Source organism: Nipponia nippon, unplaced genomic scaffold, assembly GCF_047370975.1.
Source record: "Nipponia nippon isolate SJK-2023a ecotype South Korea unplaced genomic scaffold, ASM4737097v1 scaffold_20, whole genome shotgun sequence".
NCBI classification, from domain to species: domain Eukaryota; kingdom Metazoa; phylum Chordata; class Aves; order Pelecaniformes; family Threskiornithidae; genus Nipponia; species Nipponia nippon.
In genome coordinates, this window is record NW_028262337.1 from 8042598 (window position 1) to 8059112 (window position 16515).

The following is a 16515-nucleotide window of genomic DNA, read 5'->3' on the forward strand; positions in this document are numbered from 1 at the left end:
TGCATGTTTTTCCTGTCTAATCATGTTGTGGGGGAATCTATCCTTTGTTTCCATTTGGTAAGTAAAGTTACTGCTCTTTCCACTCAATCTCTATGATGGCCTTTTGCCTGGGCCGAGTTTTATTTGTCTTTTCTTCTTACAGCTTTATGAACTGAAGACTTTGCTGTGCTGCTATGGCATCAAGCATAGCTTCCCACCTTGTCGAGGTGGGAAGAGACGATAAATCGTTGGGAAGAGGTCATGCCTAACTGAAGAGTAATGTCTTTGCAAGAGTATCTCTTTCTATTTGCTCTAGAAGATAAATTAGTCTCTCGACTTCTTTTAATACATCCACTTATGGTAGGACAATGTAGAGAAATGAGTATGAAGTATTTGAGCGGTGAGCTCCGTTCTTGGAGCACAAAATCTGTAGCATATTTGTTGGCTTGACCTGTGGCATGTGCCACTGTGTTTTTTTGTGCTTGAGGAATAAATAACAGAACAGAGTAAATTCACTTCAATGGTTTGTTCTTCTTTGAGTTCTTCCTTTGTAAACGTTTACTGCTTATGTCATAAAGTGTGATTTAAAAAAAAAAACAAACAACCCACAACTTTTTCCCCATCTAATTGTTTGTTGGGTTATCTTCTCTTCCTCACCGTACTGTATGACTGGACTCTGGATCAGGAAGAGAATGCTGTGGTCAAACCATGGGAAACACTAAAATGTGGTGTTCACTATAGTTGTTCACAGTATGTTTAGTCCATAGAGGAAGAGAAGTCAGTGACTTTTGATAAATTAAAGGTTTATGTTAACTTTTCAGAGTTAAGTTAAATTTCTAATGTAATGCAAAAAGTGAGATAGTGAAGTCCACAGTAAGGACTACCAAGCAGTCTTGACTTTGTCCAGTAGTGAGAATGTGTCGTAAATAAAGAATATGGTCAAGCATGATGGTGTTTGTAATTTAAAATGGAAGAGTTTTTAAGAAGACATTGGCTTTTAATAGTTTCTCAGTATGCCTCTGGAGCGTAGTTAAAATTATTTGGAAGCGTAGATGCTTTCATTGTTTGTTTCCAGATGTAGGGTAAAAGGTTTTTATGGAGCTGCAATACATTTTTGTTATATCTGTTCATCTATTTCAAAAACATGAACAAGCTTTCAGGTATATGAGCAGTTCTTTTTGCTTGTTTGAAAGCTTGTTTATGTTTTCCAGTTTTACTACTTGTGTCTTTTCAGAAGTCTTTTTTTGGAGGGAATAATTACAGTTCCTTCTAATGTAATTTTTAAAAATTTGCTTGCAGTTGTATACTCCAAGCCTCTGGGTTTTATTGTGACTTGGTATTTGAGGTTTTATTCAAATTGTTCTCAATACTGAACTGAACCTAGACACTAAAACAAATGTTCCTAGCTATATTGTTTGGATCAATTTTTTCTGGGTTTTGGTAGAGAGTTTTATACTTACGTAAGACTGTTAGACACTCATCATAATTAAGTTAGCTACAGTTTATTTTGACTGTTGGTGTGATTCCACAGCTGTTTAAGATGTTTAACTTTGGGCTGCTTTTGTCTGTCCACTGCATCGGTGTTTTTAGTTACATGTGTTGTAGGAAAGGGAGGGAGGGCAGGGGACTGAAACTGTGGTAATCCTGATGTAGATTGTCTTAAACTCCTGTTAGCTATATCCTCAGATCTGTTCATATTATGTATGTACAGACATATGTGCTGTTTCTTCTTTTTCTGTCCTCATTCCTTTCCTTAAAATGTTTACAGTTTTATATTGATTTGAGTACTATTTTTTTATTTTCACTTGAAGAATTAAAAAGCCTATAGTTTGCTATAGTGTTCCCAATATAGACAGATGATTGACATGATTTTCCTCCACCTTTGACCGCTTGGAAGGGGATGCTTTGAATTCTATAGTAAGTGTTTAGCTATGAGACAGTACTGACAGTGTCTGATACCCTGGAAATGTGTTTTGTTCATGTCCCCGGAAGGTATCATGATAAACAGGTCAGTTGTGGCTTAGAACATCCATAAACCATTGATTTACTAGAAGTCGGTGAAGTACATCTGCCAGGTTAAATGCTTTTCTCAAGTGGAGCCACTGTTGGAGGCAGAACAGGGGGCTAGGTGTTCTTCTCTTGTGCCACTCTTCTCCATGCCTGGTAGTTGCTCCTGGGAAACAGAGCAGCCAGAGGCAGTAGTTCTCTGGGAGGGTGTTACAAAGACGGCATTGCCATTCCCATGTTGAAAAGTATTCTGTGGAGTTAATTTTGCGGTCTTTGAATTAGTCATTGCTAAATATGTAAAACTAGATTTTACATCTGTTAGACAAAAGGTAATAAAGCTTGTGAAAAATTACATTAGAATTACCTTTCCTGGAAAAGAGAATGAATTTATCAGGCTTATCCTTATTAATTTTTTTTAATGTGTGTAGTGCACTGAATCATGTACATGAGCAGAACACACCTAGAAGACTTGCGATGACTCTACTATTACAGTCTAAATTCAGTTGTTTTATGTTGCTAGGAATCCAAGTTAATTTTAGAATTGCCTAGTTAAAAGGAGCAAGTCGAGGTTCTTGAAGATAACTCTCTAAAACTCTGTGTCTAACCAAAACTTTAAGTGACATTTTAAAAAATTTGGATAATCAGTTATATTTAGTAATTAAGCCACTTGATCAGTTTTTTTCTTTTTTTTTTTTTTTTTCTTTTTTGGAATGGGGTCTTGTTTAGCAGCCCTGCATGTGATCTTATATTTGACTCTTGAGAAAGAAAAATGAGGGATTTTGCTGCTTAAAGGCTTGAATGTAGTAGTAGAATTTTTTATTTTGCTTTGTTAAAATAATATGCTTTCAGTGTAGCTTATTGTTTTTACCTAGTGGCAGTTCTGGTTGCATCAGGCATAAGCTGCTTTTAAGTTTTCCAGACTTGTGAAGGTAACAGTCTGCTGCATTCCTTGCCCCTTCTGCAACACCGACACTGCAAAACTAATTTTCCAATCCCAAACAGTAACTGAGTGACTTGAGGAAACTTGTGTATAACAAAAAATCTTTTACTTTGGTTTCATTTTTATCAATAGGTGGTCATGCTTTTCACATAGGGGAATGTTATTTGCTTTCAAGTTATCAGTAATCCTATTGAAGCTTTGTCAAGTGCAAGTTTGAGTTTCTCGTGGCTCCCATCAGGCACTGACAGCTCTGTATAATCCCAACTATCGGAAGTGTAAGTATTTTCAGTCTCTTCTGTTACTTACAGGATAGTATGTTAAGCATTGCCTTCAATGGATGAACATGCTGAATATGTATGTGAGCGGAGGGAGGTGGAGCGTGGGTTTTATTTAAAGATTTCTCTTTAGAAGCAAGGTGCGCAGCATACTTGTGCCCTTGCAGAGTTTGGCTCTAGAATTTTTGTTGCACAGTGCTGCACATTTTGCAATCACTAAAATGTGTTACTTTCCCCTTGTGGCTGAGCTACATATGGAGTTTGAGGTGTATTTCCGACCGATCTATAAAAGTGTTTGCTAGAGATGCAGGCATGCATAATGATGTGGTGATGAGGATGTCTGGCTCTAGGAAGAGGGCAGTGGAAATGAATTCAGTTTGAAAAGAACATGCACACTTGGATTTTGGAATACTCCAAGTTTCTGATTCAGTTTTGGGTTATGTTTGCATATTCTTCTACACTTTTATGAATTCAACTTCCCAGTTCAGTTTGACATTTTAATGGGATAGGAATTCAGGTGGTGATGAATGAGGTGAATATAAATCACAGCCTGATGATTTTTAAGTTACAATAAGCTTTCATCAAACACAGAGAAGAAGTAAAATATCACTTAAATTTTTCTTGTTTATTTGAGCTTTTAGAACCTTGTTAAAATAAGGGAAAAATACAGGCTTTAAACTTGTGTGGGAATAAAGGCTTCTGACTTTTAAGCAGGAGTAGCAGTTGGCAGCTCTGTAATAAATTAAGTAATGTTAGATATTCTTACCAAATGTAATACTGTAAAGTAAAGGAAATGGAAAAAAAAAAAAAAAACAAACAAAAAACCAAACAACAAAACACTGATTGACAGGGTGGGTCATGAAAGGCAAATGATACCATTTGAAAACATCTATAGAAGGTGCTGGTAGAAATTTTCTGTGTGATGCAAGAAGCTATTGTTTCTAGGCAGCTACTGTCAGCTTCAGAGAAAGTAGAGAAAATCGTGAAAAGGAGGTCTCTGCCATTTATTCAGGCAACAAACAAACTGAGAAAGGGGGAAGGGAGAGAGAAGACTGGCCAAGTCATCTCAGTCTTTTGGCAGAGGGTATTCACCACACTATTTGAATCCACCACAATCTTAAATCCTGTTGCTAAAAAAATTTCAACAACCACTAAACCTCAATGGTGTTTGATAGAGATACTTGACTGATTCTCCTTTTGCTCCTACATACCATAACTGTATTGAAATTCATACTGAGCACAGAGGACTTTGATCTGTAAAAGTATATAGCAAAGTATTCTTGAGAGGAACTTTCAGAAGCAGTTTTAAAAGATTTTGAAGAAGCTGCCTGCAAAATTCTTCTAAAGGACTCCAAGGAACTGCTGACTAAATGTGCAAAAAGATGTCAAATTACGTTCAGTTTTACAAAACTAAAAAATTACATATAAGAAGACATTGAACTATTCCTGCAACTTGTTTACAAGTTGTCAACTCATAGGAAAGATGTGAATGTCATTACCAGGAATTGAATGAAAACCTTCACTTATGCAGCGGCAGTAAAAGAGAAGTGTGATAAGAGGACAGAAAATACTATAATGGCATACATTAACGTCTTGTTCTCATTTGAATAAAGTTTGCAGCTCTGATTGCTTAATCTTCCTTAAATCTGAGAACTGGAGGAGGTTCATGTAGGCCACGAAAAGGACCACTGGGCATTGGGAAACTTCGCAGGAAGGCTGAAAATGGGTGGATTATTGTTGTTTCGGCCTGGGCTTTTTTTCTACACTTTGGAAGAGAGATTGCTAGTGAATATATGACAAAATGAAGATTACTCTATGAAAAGCGAACAATAGCTTCTTTCCCCTCTCTCTCTTTATAAGACTTTTGCTGAAATTGGAGAATATGAATTTTTTCTAAAACCTTATCAAGTGTTTCTGCCTTTTTGGATGTTCGTCCATCTCCTTAAAGTACGCTCACCACTACCATAAGAAGTACCCGAGTGGATCAGACTGATAGTTCATCCAGCCCAACAGCAGTAGGAGAGGCTATTTAGGGACAGCAGGTCAGCCTTGCCACTGTATGCAGTCTTTCTCTTACCCCAATATCCGAAACTATATCTGAGATATTAGAAGTACAACTCTGCCTAGTCCTATTAAATATCCATTTATCTGTGAATTTATTGAGTATCTTTCTGACCCAACTTACACTGTCTGCCTGCACAGCCTCTTGTGGAAGCAAGATCGGGAAGTTCCCTGCTTGCTGCATAGAAAAGTACATTACTACTTTTCTCTGCCTGAAACAAACCTGCCTTAAGAGACTGCTCCCAGCTTTAGTGTTGCAGGATTTGGTGAATAACAGTTTCCACTCATTTTGTCCTTTATGGTTGTAAAGTGCAACCAAATCCACCCGCAGTCTTTTCCTCAAAAGTGAGCAATCTCACCCACCTTAATATCTTCATTCTCTTCGTCTTCTTAGTTGTCCCTCTCTTGACCTCCTCTAATCTCGCTACATCTTTTTTGAGGTCTGAAGACTAGTGCCACAGTACTTGAGATGTGCATGTACTGAAATTTTATTTATCGTTTGAAAATGACACTTGCTTTTATTCTTTAGCTTCCGGATGATGGCCAATGTTTTACTGGCTTTTTTTGTTGTTGCAGCTGCATGTTGAGTCAATGTTTTTAGAGAACTGTAGGTGTTAACTTAAGGATCTCTTACTTGAGTTGTAACTTCTAGTTCCAGTTTCAGCACTGCATACCCATGAATTAGATTGTTTTTCTCTGGGTGCATTATCTTTCTTTTGTCTGTGTTGAAGCTCATCAACTTGTGTACTCCCTTATATTTGAGACGCCCTTTTGGAGTCATGGCATCTGACTACCCAAAAAGCTGTCTTGCCAAAAGATCAGACCCCAAATTTACTGTAATTTGGAGTATAAATGAACACCAGGCTGGAAGATGATGTGAAAGTTTCTAGCTAATGTTTTGAAAGGCCTATATCATAAAAGAAAACAGTGCTTCACTTTCCCAATCCCCTCCTTCACTAGCACTTGTTTGCATGTAATTTTATTGTACAGAGGATTAAAGTATTTCACTGTTTCGGCTGTTCGGATTGTGAATTTGTCTTGCACCTCATTTTAGTCTAGCATCTTGATACCGTGATCATTCTCATTGCACGTGTGCTAGTTCACTTCCAGGCTCCCGTCTGGAGTGAACCAGATGACCTGCCTCCTACACTAAACCTAAACTTCCTTCGCTGGTTCTTGTGAAAAGACCTGAACTGCATCATTTTGGCTATCACTGCTTGGACATACTTCTACATTTTAGTAAGCATCACACTTTCATATTCTCGTGCACGTCCCTGGGCATGCAGCACATGCTCCTATTCATGCTCTAGTGGGAGGCTGCAATGCCTCCCAATGTAGGCTCCCAAAGGCAGGTCAAGGAGAATAACCATAAAAAAAAATTAAGAGATCTTAGGGCTCTAGGCATGCCACTTGGGACCACAGGGGTGCACCTGTAGAAGCATTTCAGTTCAGATCAAAAATGGACTTTGGATGTCTGTTCTCTGATCATCCCTTACATCCTTGTTCTGCGCTTTCGTGCACTTTGAAGGTGGCCTTGGAGCACACTAAATTCCTTTTGGATGAAATTTAGCTGGCAGGTACACTCCAAATATGTACATGATGTACTCCAACAAGAGGTGTTCAGTCTGTGGCACTAGACACCCCCCAGTCCCCTCCAAAATGTGTAGTATGAACATTTGATCCCCAGCACCACTGGGGTGCTTTGCTCTGCAGATCTGCTCCTGTTGCAGTACACTACTTGCTACCATAGGCACAGCTGAGGGACCTGGGTTGGGCACTAAGTGCTGTAGTTGTGAGCAATGTGCTATGAAAGGTGCTGTCCCAGGGCTGTTGTGGACATGAACCAACCTGTACCAGTTGTCTTAGGGTTTCTGCCCATGGTGTGGTCTGGCAAAAAGGCACGGAGGTGATCTCCAAGACTTGAAGTTTTTCTATTACAACCTAGTACTGCCTGCTGCTTGGGAATAAGAAGGTTGATCATGGATTATGCCATGTTTCAGTAAGAGCATGACAAATTTAACCTGGCAGCAAGTGATAGATCCTTGTAGGAGTTGCCTCTCCTCCCCATCAAAAAAAGAAAGACTGTTGCGGTACCCCAACAACAAAACCAGCATAACTGAATAAAAGGATTTTAGGTCATGGAGCAATTGGCCATCACATTAACATCCATTTTGGAAGTGATTGCAGCTCATCCTGCTTGATTTTGCACTAAAACAAGGGGAAAAATTAGAAATCTAATTGAAGCATTCTAGGAAAATACAGTGCCTCGACTAGAAGTAGCAGCAAACAGTGGAGGACAGATGCTGAGGTGCTTATAGTCGCTGTGTCCCAAAACGGTGTCCCAGAGGTGGAGCGGGTAAACGCGGCGCTGAACCCTGGAGCTGGGCACAGGGTGACCTGTTTTTTCCCATCCATTACAGTTATTCATTCCTGGCCATACACAGAAAGTAACATTGTTCTCGGGAAACTTCATTACTGTGCTAGAGTGGGAGTGTCATCTCTGTGGAGATGTATATCATGCAGGAAGACTAGGAAGTATGGAATGAAACAACTGGGATAAAACGTGGCATAAAGTAAATGTGCTTTTGCTATGGATTGGGAGATCATAAACTGTAAATGACAGGAGAAAAACCTTGATATTCTGGTTAATCACAAAATCAGTGTGGACTACCAGGGTGAAGTGACAAGGAGAAGAGTGCAGTTTCAGAATTACTTCTGTTTGGCAGTGAGTGCTCCTGTGGAAAGCAGTCTGCAGCTCCTGTGGGATATTGCACCTCGTCCTGGTTGACAGTGTTGGAAAAGGAGATACTCCTAAAAGACTGAAAGAGGTAGAGATAGGCTCACTGTTCTTGTACAGGTGTGTTTGTACAAGCTGTAAAAGAAAGCACAGATCACTGACTGTTAACACATGTAATCTGTGCAGAAGTTTGTATATGTTGACAGCAAGGTACTAGTGCAGCTTTCTGGGGTGAATAGCAGAGGCAGACCACTTAGTAACATAAGGGTGGAATGTGTTCAGTTTATTAACGGGTTTCTAGGGGATTTATGGTAGCATGTATTAGATATGATTGGACAGGTGCTTCCTTCCAAATATTGTTTTCCTGTGGCTAAGTTATATGTGGACAACTTATCTGCTTTTAGAAATGATAGGATGACTGGCACGGTACAGCTGAGATAACTTGCTGATAAATATCTAAATATCAGCACATCTGTTGGCCATCGTAATGTGATGCTTCTTTATGAATTGAGCTGCTTTAGAGACAAGCCTCCTCCCTCACTCTGACACTGACACCTACAGAGGCAATAGGTAGCTGTAGCTTCCGAATGCTACGGTGGTGAGCTACTCTCGACAACCTTTTGTGAAGCCAGTGGGGTGACTGCCATTGATTTCACTGGCCATTGAAGCTTCCAAAAGCAAATAAAGGGAAGATGTTTTAGGAGGAGCTCAGTAATGTGAAATAATGCCCTTTGAAATATGCTTAAAAGACTATTAGCTCCCTGCCCCCAAAAGAAACTGGGCCTACCTTGAAGGGAAGTAAAAAACCAAAGCGTTCCTCTAACTGGGGAAACCACAGGAAACTTGTTTCGAATGTAAAGGGAAATTTTAGAGATCGGCTTGCAAAACGAAAGGTCAGCAGAAAAACCCAGTGAATCACAATGTGAAAAGATTGGATATTTGGCAATTATTAGAGAAGCAAAAACCATGACAGCAGCAGTGGGATGCAGCTCTGGGTAACTGCTTTAGGGAAGGTGCATCAGTGTGGACAGCTAACAGGTTCAGGTAGACTGAGCACGGCGAATTACAATTTTGTGGTTCGGGGTGGAGGGCCTTGTTGGTGTTCAGTGCAAGGGGAACGAAAAAGTCGCTTGTGTCCTGTTTGCTGTATGAGGGACATTAAGCGTGCTATTTGTGTTTTTAAGCTAAATATTATGTACAGTTCAGTGGCATGTCTGTGTACTGGGTTTTTTTCCCCTTCTCATTTCTTAGTGGACTGTCAGTAAGATCTGTGAACTCTGTTTTTCTAAAACACTACTTTTGATTGGTTTTTGCACAGAAGTTGGATACATATCTTAGATGGGCGTTTTTCTGAGTTTGGTAGCTTTCTAGGTGGGGGCAAGAGTAGATCAAGTTCGATTTTAACTCAAAGCTGAAATATACAGGCAGATATGGGAAACTTGATTTGGGTACTGTCAGTTTCTCTTCTCAAAATCCCTGTCTGTTACGTTGTAGAGGTTTACAGAGGTCATAAAATGTGGTTGTAACATGCTTGTCATTTGAAGGACTTGGGTATTGCTGTGATAATTTAGAGAATAAAACAAAGTGAGCCGGTAGCTAGGGATTGTTCACAAAAATAAATATTAAAATATGTCTTTCATTAAAATTACTTTTTTTTTTTTTAATATTTAAGAACTCGCTTTAGAAATACGGCAGGTACTGTGTATGTTTAGTGACCTATTTGACGGTGTGATACCACTGTAACTAAGGTAACAGACAAGACAATAAGGAAGGCTGGGAAAACTAAAATGAATCTTTATGATGAAGTAAAACAAAACTAAAACATAACTGTGGTAGATACAAAGAAAATAAAAGGCCACTTGTTTGTGGATAAATGAACCTTTGAAACAAAATTAAATCAAACATGTTTAGTGTTGTGGAGAAAGAAACATCTGTCACTGGTAGCTGCTGGTTTTTCCTTGGGGGATTCGCAGCAGGACTGTCTGTGTAGCACAGGGAGGACCACAACAAGCGCTGACCGCCTGAATAGGATGTTGCCACATTTGACATTACTGGAGACACCAAGCCTGGAATTCTCTTTTCCTTGGGATTTTTTTCCTTTAAGCATTGTTCGGTGAGTAGAGGATTATTTTTCACCTCCCTGAGCTCTGTGACAGCAGGAAAGCCCTTCCACCAGAGTTGCCAGGATTCGAACCTGTAGCGCAGGAGACAATTTTCTGGACCACGGTAATTCTGGTAATTGCTGCTTCTGGATTTGCAGCCTCGTGTTTCTCCTAAACATAATTTTTTTTTAATATGTATATGTATATATATATATATATATAAAAACTTGGGGTTTGTATTATTTTTAAAAGGGAGTGAAGAAAATTCTACTTTTCGCAGTTTCAGTTTTTGAGTATGAAGTGGCAGAGGGTGAAGGTCAATCATGTCCAGGTGTCTCCAGATGAGGTAACATTCATGTTAGTCCCTCATGAATGTGATTAGGAAAATCATGGCAATTTCACAAATGCCTATTATAATCTTTTAAGGGATGGGGAACTTCTGTTGCAGTGATCATCCTCAGTAAGGTTCTGTAGCAGATGTTAAGTTGTAGTATATTTTTGCATTAATCTATGAAACATCTACTGTTGATGCATTTAGAAAAGCAAAGTGCTTGGCTGACGGACCACTGCCCGAGCTAATGTAACACATTTGTGCTCCTAAAGAAGTGGCAAGTTCAGAGGATGTAACATAAGCTGTGAGTTTCCTTTACTGAATGTTGGGTCCATTAACATTGCTGTAGCCTGGTCCTGCTAAAAATAATTGCCTGGGTTGGAGCTGACAAGGCTTAAACAACTCCATGATGATCATAGCATAATGCTGCCGGGCAGGGTCATGCTACTGTTTTTGGGGGAGGAATGAGAGGGTCATAGTGGAAATTATGAACCTTTCTTCTCCATAGCCTGATCCAGAACCTGTGTGTAAATTTTTAATCATTACAGCTCAAAGATATTTCTAAGACTTCACAAAACTTTTGCATGAGAAGTGCGAGTACAGTGTCTTTTGGGGCGGGTGCACTTTAATTATGTGGAAGGGTGGGGAAGGCTGTGGTCTTTTTCCAGCCTTATTTCTTGAGGCACTTGGGAGAGCGCTAAGAGGTTTGAGTCACATGTCAGCCAACACTTTAGCCCAGACTGTAATTTAGAAAACACCAACCCATATTTAACACTGATAACTTATGTTTCTGAAAAGTATTAGGAAGATGAAAAGGCCATGGTTTTAGTATTGTCATTGATCGCTGCTTCAGAATTGTGGTGGTTTGGAGAAGTTTTGCATGTAGAAAATGTTCAGTTGGCTTCGAGGTAAGGATCTAAGTACAGCTTGGTATTTGCGATCAGTTAGCACTGCTACCTAGGTTGAGGGTTAGTTAAAATGTTTGATTTAGCCTGGGCTATTTGCTTTTGCTGCTGCTTCCTAATCCTTTTTCTGCACCAATAGCTACCCTAAGGACTCTTACAATAGAGGGGATTTATCTGATATTTCTGCAGATGTTTATGCTTGCTTTCTTCTGTTTGTCAAATGTTCATCAGATGACTAGGAAGAGAGGGAATGGAGAGCTGATGTTCTTCACTTGAATTGATTAGGGTGAGACTATTGTAACGTATGTGTATTTAAGGTAATTGTAAAGTCTTGGCTTCACATACGTTCATGTTGTCTTACTGCTGTATTGGCAGCAATATTTTCTGCATGCTCTAGTCAGTAGGAAATAAGCCAGATGCCACACGGTGTATGACAGAACATATTTATACAAATAACAGCCTTTTCAAATAACTTCTCCATTAGTTTTGAGCTCTATAGCAATGGAACAACTTCCCAGAACAAGTTTTGCCTGTGATGTGAATTCTAATCATGTGAGGAGAGGCACTAGAAATTAAAGAAATGGGGAGCGAAGAGTCGGTTTGTCAGCACTATGGCTCTATTTTCCTCTTTTGTTTTTCAGATGCGTGTGAAGATAGTTTTTTTCGAATCACTTTTTCCTTTTTCAGTTTGTCACAATGCATGTTCATATTTACATGGACACGTTTACATTTCAGATTTTGATACCAACTCTGGAAAATGCACCAGAAATCGGGGATGTTGCCTTCAACCACTCTCTGCAGATTGATTTTGCTCTAATGCTTTAGCATTTGCAGCTTGGTCTTGCTTTATATGCTAGACGAGGTTTATGCCAGCCTAATTGGTTGCTGGCATTCCTGAATTTCACAGCTGCTGTATTCAGCTGTGTACTAGAAAAATATAATGGAATACTGTTTGTGGAGAGCAAGAGGCAATTGTGAAGATGTAAATGTGCTTTCTGGCAGTTCAATAACATGTAAACTTTTAGTAACACAAAGAATTTTTAGGAACAAATTGTATGGGTACATTGCCAGTTTAAACATTATAGTATACATTTTCTATTTAAGCTGAGAATATTTGGAAGATGGACGTAACTTTTATTTTTTTTAGTGTTTTTTTTTTTATTCAGTCCTGACTTTCTTGGCCAGAGAACAGATGAAGTCTGGCACAGAGATGGAAGATTTATTGTGATTCTTTTGTTAGGGCATGCTGGCTTACTGTGTTTGTGTGCGTGTTCGGTATTTTCTATTCATTCATCAGCCTGCTTTGATCTCCTTTCACTTGTTATGGCAAAGATTAAACCTTTTTTAATTATTATTTGTTCTCTGTCAAAAGTAATGAAACACAGGAGCAGGTAACAGAACTTATATGATGGCTTTGTGACTAATACAGTGTCACAGGTTTCAGCTGTGAATAGTGCTTTTCTTCAAAATTTATAAAATTTGGTAACATACTGAAGATTATTATAATATTGTATAGAAAATCTTTTGCTAAACATACATTTTTCATTTATCATTTTTCTCTTGATTCTGAATTGACAGCTGGGCCAAGCCTTAAAACTGTAGCAGAAGATTATACCAATGGAAGCTTGAGGAATCTTCCAGTTCCCACAGTTTTTGTGTCCTTGAATGCCAGCATGCTCTCTATAGAAGTGGCAGGAGTAGCTTCTGTTGCTACTTTGCTGATGGGCTAGATAGCTAATTGAAACATTTCTGCAACAGGGTGTTCTTGCACAAAGTTAGGTCCCTGGAGGTTACAAAATGCAGAAAAATTAACGGAGAGGTGTTTGAGGACCTTGCACAAAGAAAACTTGCACAAAAATGCTTGTCCAAGGAAATAAGGTGCGAGAGCGTCGTGCTCGGTCAGGCTGCTTCAGCCTGGCTACCAGCAGAATTCGGGCAGGGTCCCGAGGGCAGGGTCCATGCCTGCATGACATCCTTTGGGGAATGGAGGAGCGCCTGTGGGTGGAGGGGAGGGCATGGCAGTGGTCCCTGCCCACCCATCGCCTGGCTGTGCCTCGGTGGGGAACGCCAGCCAGACCATCCCTGCAGAGCACGCAGCTGGGGCGTCTGGGAGAGTGGTGCTCAGGAAGCACAAAGGGAAGGGTTTGTTCAGACAAAACACAGGTCAGGGAAATAAAAACTAGCAAATGCTAGAGGAAAGGAACCAAGTGAAGCGAAGGGGGAGGCTTTCTTAACCTTCTGTAGTGGTGGAGTGAATCTTAGGCTTCAGGCAAGGACAAGTGCGGAGGTTGTAAATGCATGTGTAATGTATGTTGCCAGCGCGGTGAGCACCATAGATGTGAAAGCAGTGCTGCCCACGGGTGCTGGCTGCTCTGTGAGTGCCCTGCGTGCTACGCTTTGCCTGAGTTTCAGTTAGTCTCTTCCTCTGCACGTTACATTACAGCACGCTGATTTGCTGTTACCTCCTGTGACACTTCCCTGTAGTCTCTATTCTTGCTTAATTTTAACTAGGTGTGAATGTTTAGGCAGAATTAACAGAATACTTTTGTTACTTGTGCCGTTAGGTGAGATGATCTGGGATATCAGTTACAGTTGTCTTCCTTTCTGTCCCTCAGCAGGCCCTAGGAGGCTTAGACTGTACAAAAACATCAACTTTGGAAAACTGTGAAATTATGACAGAAATGGATAAAACAGAAGTTTGAAACAATCAGTGGAGGAGAAACCTGGAGTGGATTTGGCGTGGTTGGGAGCTTTAGGAAAGGAGAAGAGAAGGTGCAAGGTGGAGGAGACCCAGACCAGGGCAGATGTGTAAGGACAGCGCTGTGTTTCGGCCCCGAGCAGGTGCCCGGCAGAAGCAGTGTATGCACAGACTGCTCCAGGACGGTCGCTCGTGCTTTGGGAGCTGCATGGGGCTCGTGGGCACCTGGGGGTGGCTTGGGGTGGGTGAAGTGAGGGATTGCTTGTTTGTGCTATGGCTCATTAAAAGAGGCTGTTAGAGGAGCAGTCGTGTTGGACTCGTATTCTTTAGAAACCCAGTTCTTGGTACTCTTAGGGCAAGGCACAGATGTGAAATCAATGTGACACCTGGGTCTTGATCCTTTTTTGTCAGTGCATGGCTGCTCTGTTCTTCCAATTGCTCCTCGCCAACATGTGTAGGAAATAGGACATAAAAAAAATTGCGGTATGCTACATATCTAAGAAATATCCTTATTCCTACTGGAAGTTTCCTGGTTTTATTGTACTTTATGGGGACCTTCTGGCTTTGGGTCTTTCACTGGAGTAGTCCAAGCAACGGCACCTTAACTCCAGCTCAGCAGTCTGTGTTAGCAGTTGTTTTTAAAATGATGGTATGTATTATTGTTGCAGGCAATTTCATTTTAGTTGAATTACCAACTGATTGGATGCCCATAAGAAATGGTCATCAGAATACAATTTTGGGGGGCTTTACTCCGATGTTGCGACATGTAATGTTGTATCAGCCTAGAAAGGGGACAAAAAAGCCTTTGTGGAGTGCGCCTCAGGAGACTTTACCGCCCGAGGGAGACTCGTGGTGTTGAAGTTTTCTTCTCTCAGAAAAGAGTCTAAGTGGTGTGGCTTTCACATGGTGTTTTTTTTATTTACCACTCAGTTTTCTGTTCATTGAGTTTTTCACTTGTATGCTGACTGCCTCTGATGGTGGATCAGGTCTGAGCCATTTCACGGGGTGTGGCCAGGAATCATCTTCTATTTATCACTTTATTTTTTTTAACCCTCTTCTTCCTGCCTCTCACTGCATGTCTCAGTGCAGGGATGAAAATAACTTCTGGAAAATTTTTGCACCAGTTAATAAATGATAATTTGCATTTGCTTTCTAGGTCGAATTCACCAAGCTATGGTAACATCCCTAAATGAAGATAATGAAAGCGTAACTGTTGAATGGATTGAAAATGGAGATACTAAAGGCAAAGAGGTAAACTCAATTATTTTAGAACTTTTCTCTTTTAAAAAATGTGTAAGCTACATGAATATTACTTTGGAATTTGCACTGGAAACAAAGAGAAAATACAAATCTTTTATTTACTTGATAATTCTTTGGTTACAGACTGTTGTGCATGGGAGCTGTTGGGCAATTGCTGGTTTCTGTTGTATTAAATTCGACTTCCTGAGCAATGTGTCATAGCTTTTAAATGGTTCTTTTCATCTATTGATTTTGAACCAGATTTCAAAGGCAGACCTTGGTATCTTCCTTTTACAACTAGAAAAATGAAATTTTTGAGAGGGAGGATGACTTGCAGTTCAGACAGGAAACTAGTGGGAGAGGTAGATTAGAAATCTTTTTGTGTTTGTATTATTGAGGAATTGAACTGCTAGTTTGTTTGCTTATTTATTTGTTTTTGGCAATAATTTTTCAGCCTTGGTTTCCTTGAGAAACTGTGTCTTTGTGTAACTCTTTGCTATCCCTTCTTCCTTTAAATTTTGGATCATGTTAGCCAGTTTCAGCTGAAATTTGGAGAAGCATCTCAGAAATAATTACACTTAACTGGTTTTGTGAAAACACAGGAAAAAGAAAAAAAAAAAAAAACGTGAGAATGTTCTGGTGATCTCATCAGCTGAGCTCATCCCTCTGAACACACAGAATCCGTACAGTAGTGAGGTCTTTGAAAGGTCTGGCCAGGGGAAATGGCAGTCTATAGACACCAAAGCTATTTAAGACTTTTAGGAAACCAAGTTTCAATAGATCTGAAGCCAGCTATTTTTAGGATCCTGCCCCTTACATTTTATGGCATTCTGAACAAGAAACACTTACAAGAAAAAAATAGCATTATAAATTTAACATGGTTTCAACTGCGCTTTTATTTTTTGGGTGGTTGTAATTCATATGTTTCTTTTGCACTGTCTGGGAAATTTCAGATAACTGAGATCTCATTCTTTTTATGTTACAGAATGTCTTTCATATTTTGCAGTAATTGTTAAATTACCACAGTAATACTGGGTACTTCTGTTTTAATTGAATCACTTTACAAAATTAGGAATATCTATTGGTCATTTTTAGTTCATCCCCTTTCTGAAGGGTGTGTTTTCAAGTAATATGAAGACCAAAGCTTATGCTGTTTTTAGTGAACATAAGATAATTCAGGTTATAGAATTAACAAATTGTGGGGTAAAACCACTGAATATATTTATTGTTTATTCTCAAAC

The 16515-nt window shown here is 39.7% G+C and overlaps 1 protein-coding gene across 5 annotated transcripts in view; it reads left to right on the forward strand.

Moving 5' to 3' along the window:
* KIF2A (kinesin family member 2A) overlaps positions 1-16515 on the forward strand; it is a 58149-nt gene that overhangs the window by 5822 nt on the left and 35812 nt on the right. For all 5 annotated transcript variants that reach the window (XM_087759640.1, XM_087759641.1, XM_087759642.1 and 2 more), the window contains exon 2: positions 15192-15286. In XM_087759640.1, the coding sequence (XP_087615766.1) occupies positions 15192-15286 (95 nt within the window). The remainder of the gene's footprint in view (positions 1-15191; positions 15287-16515) is intronic.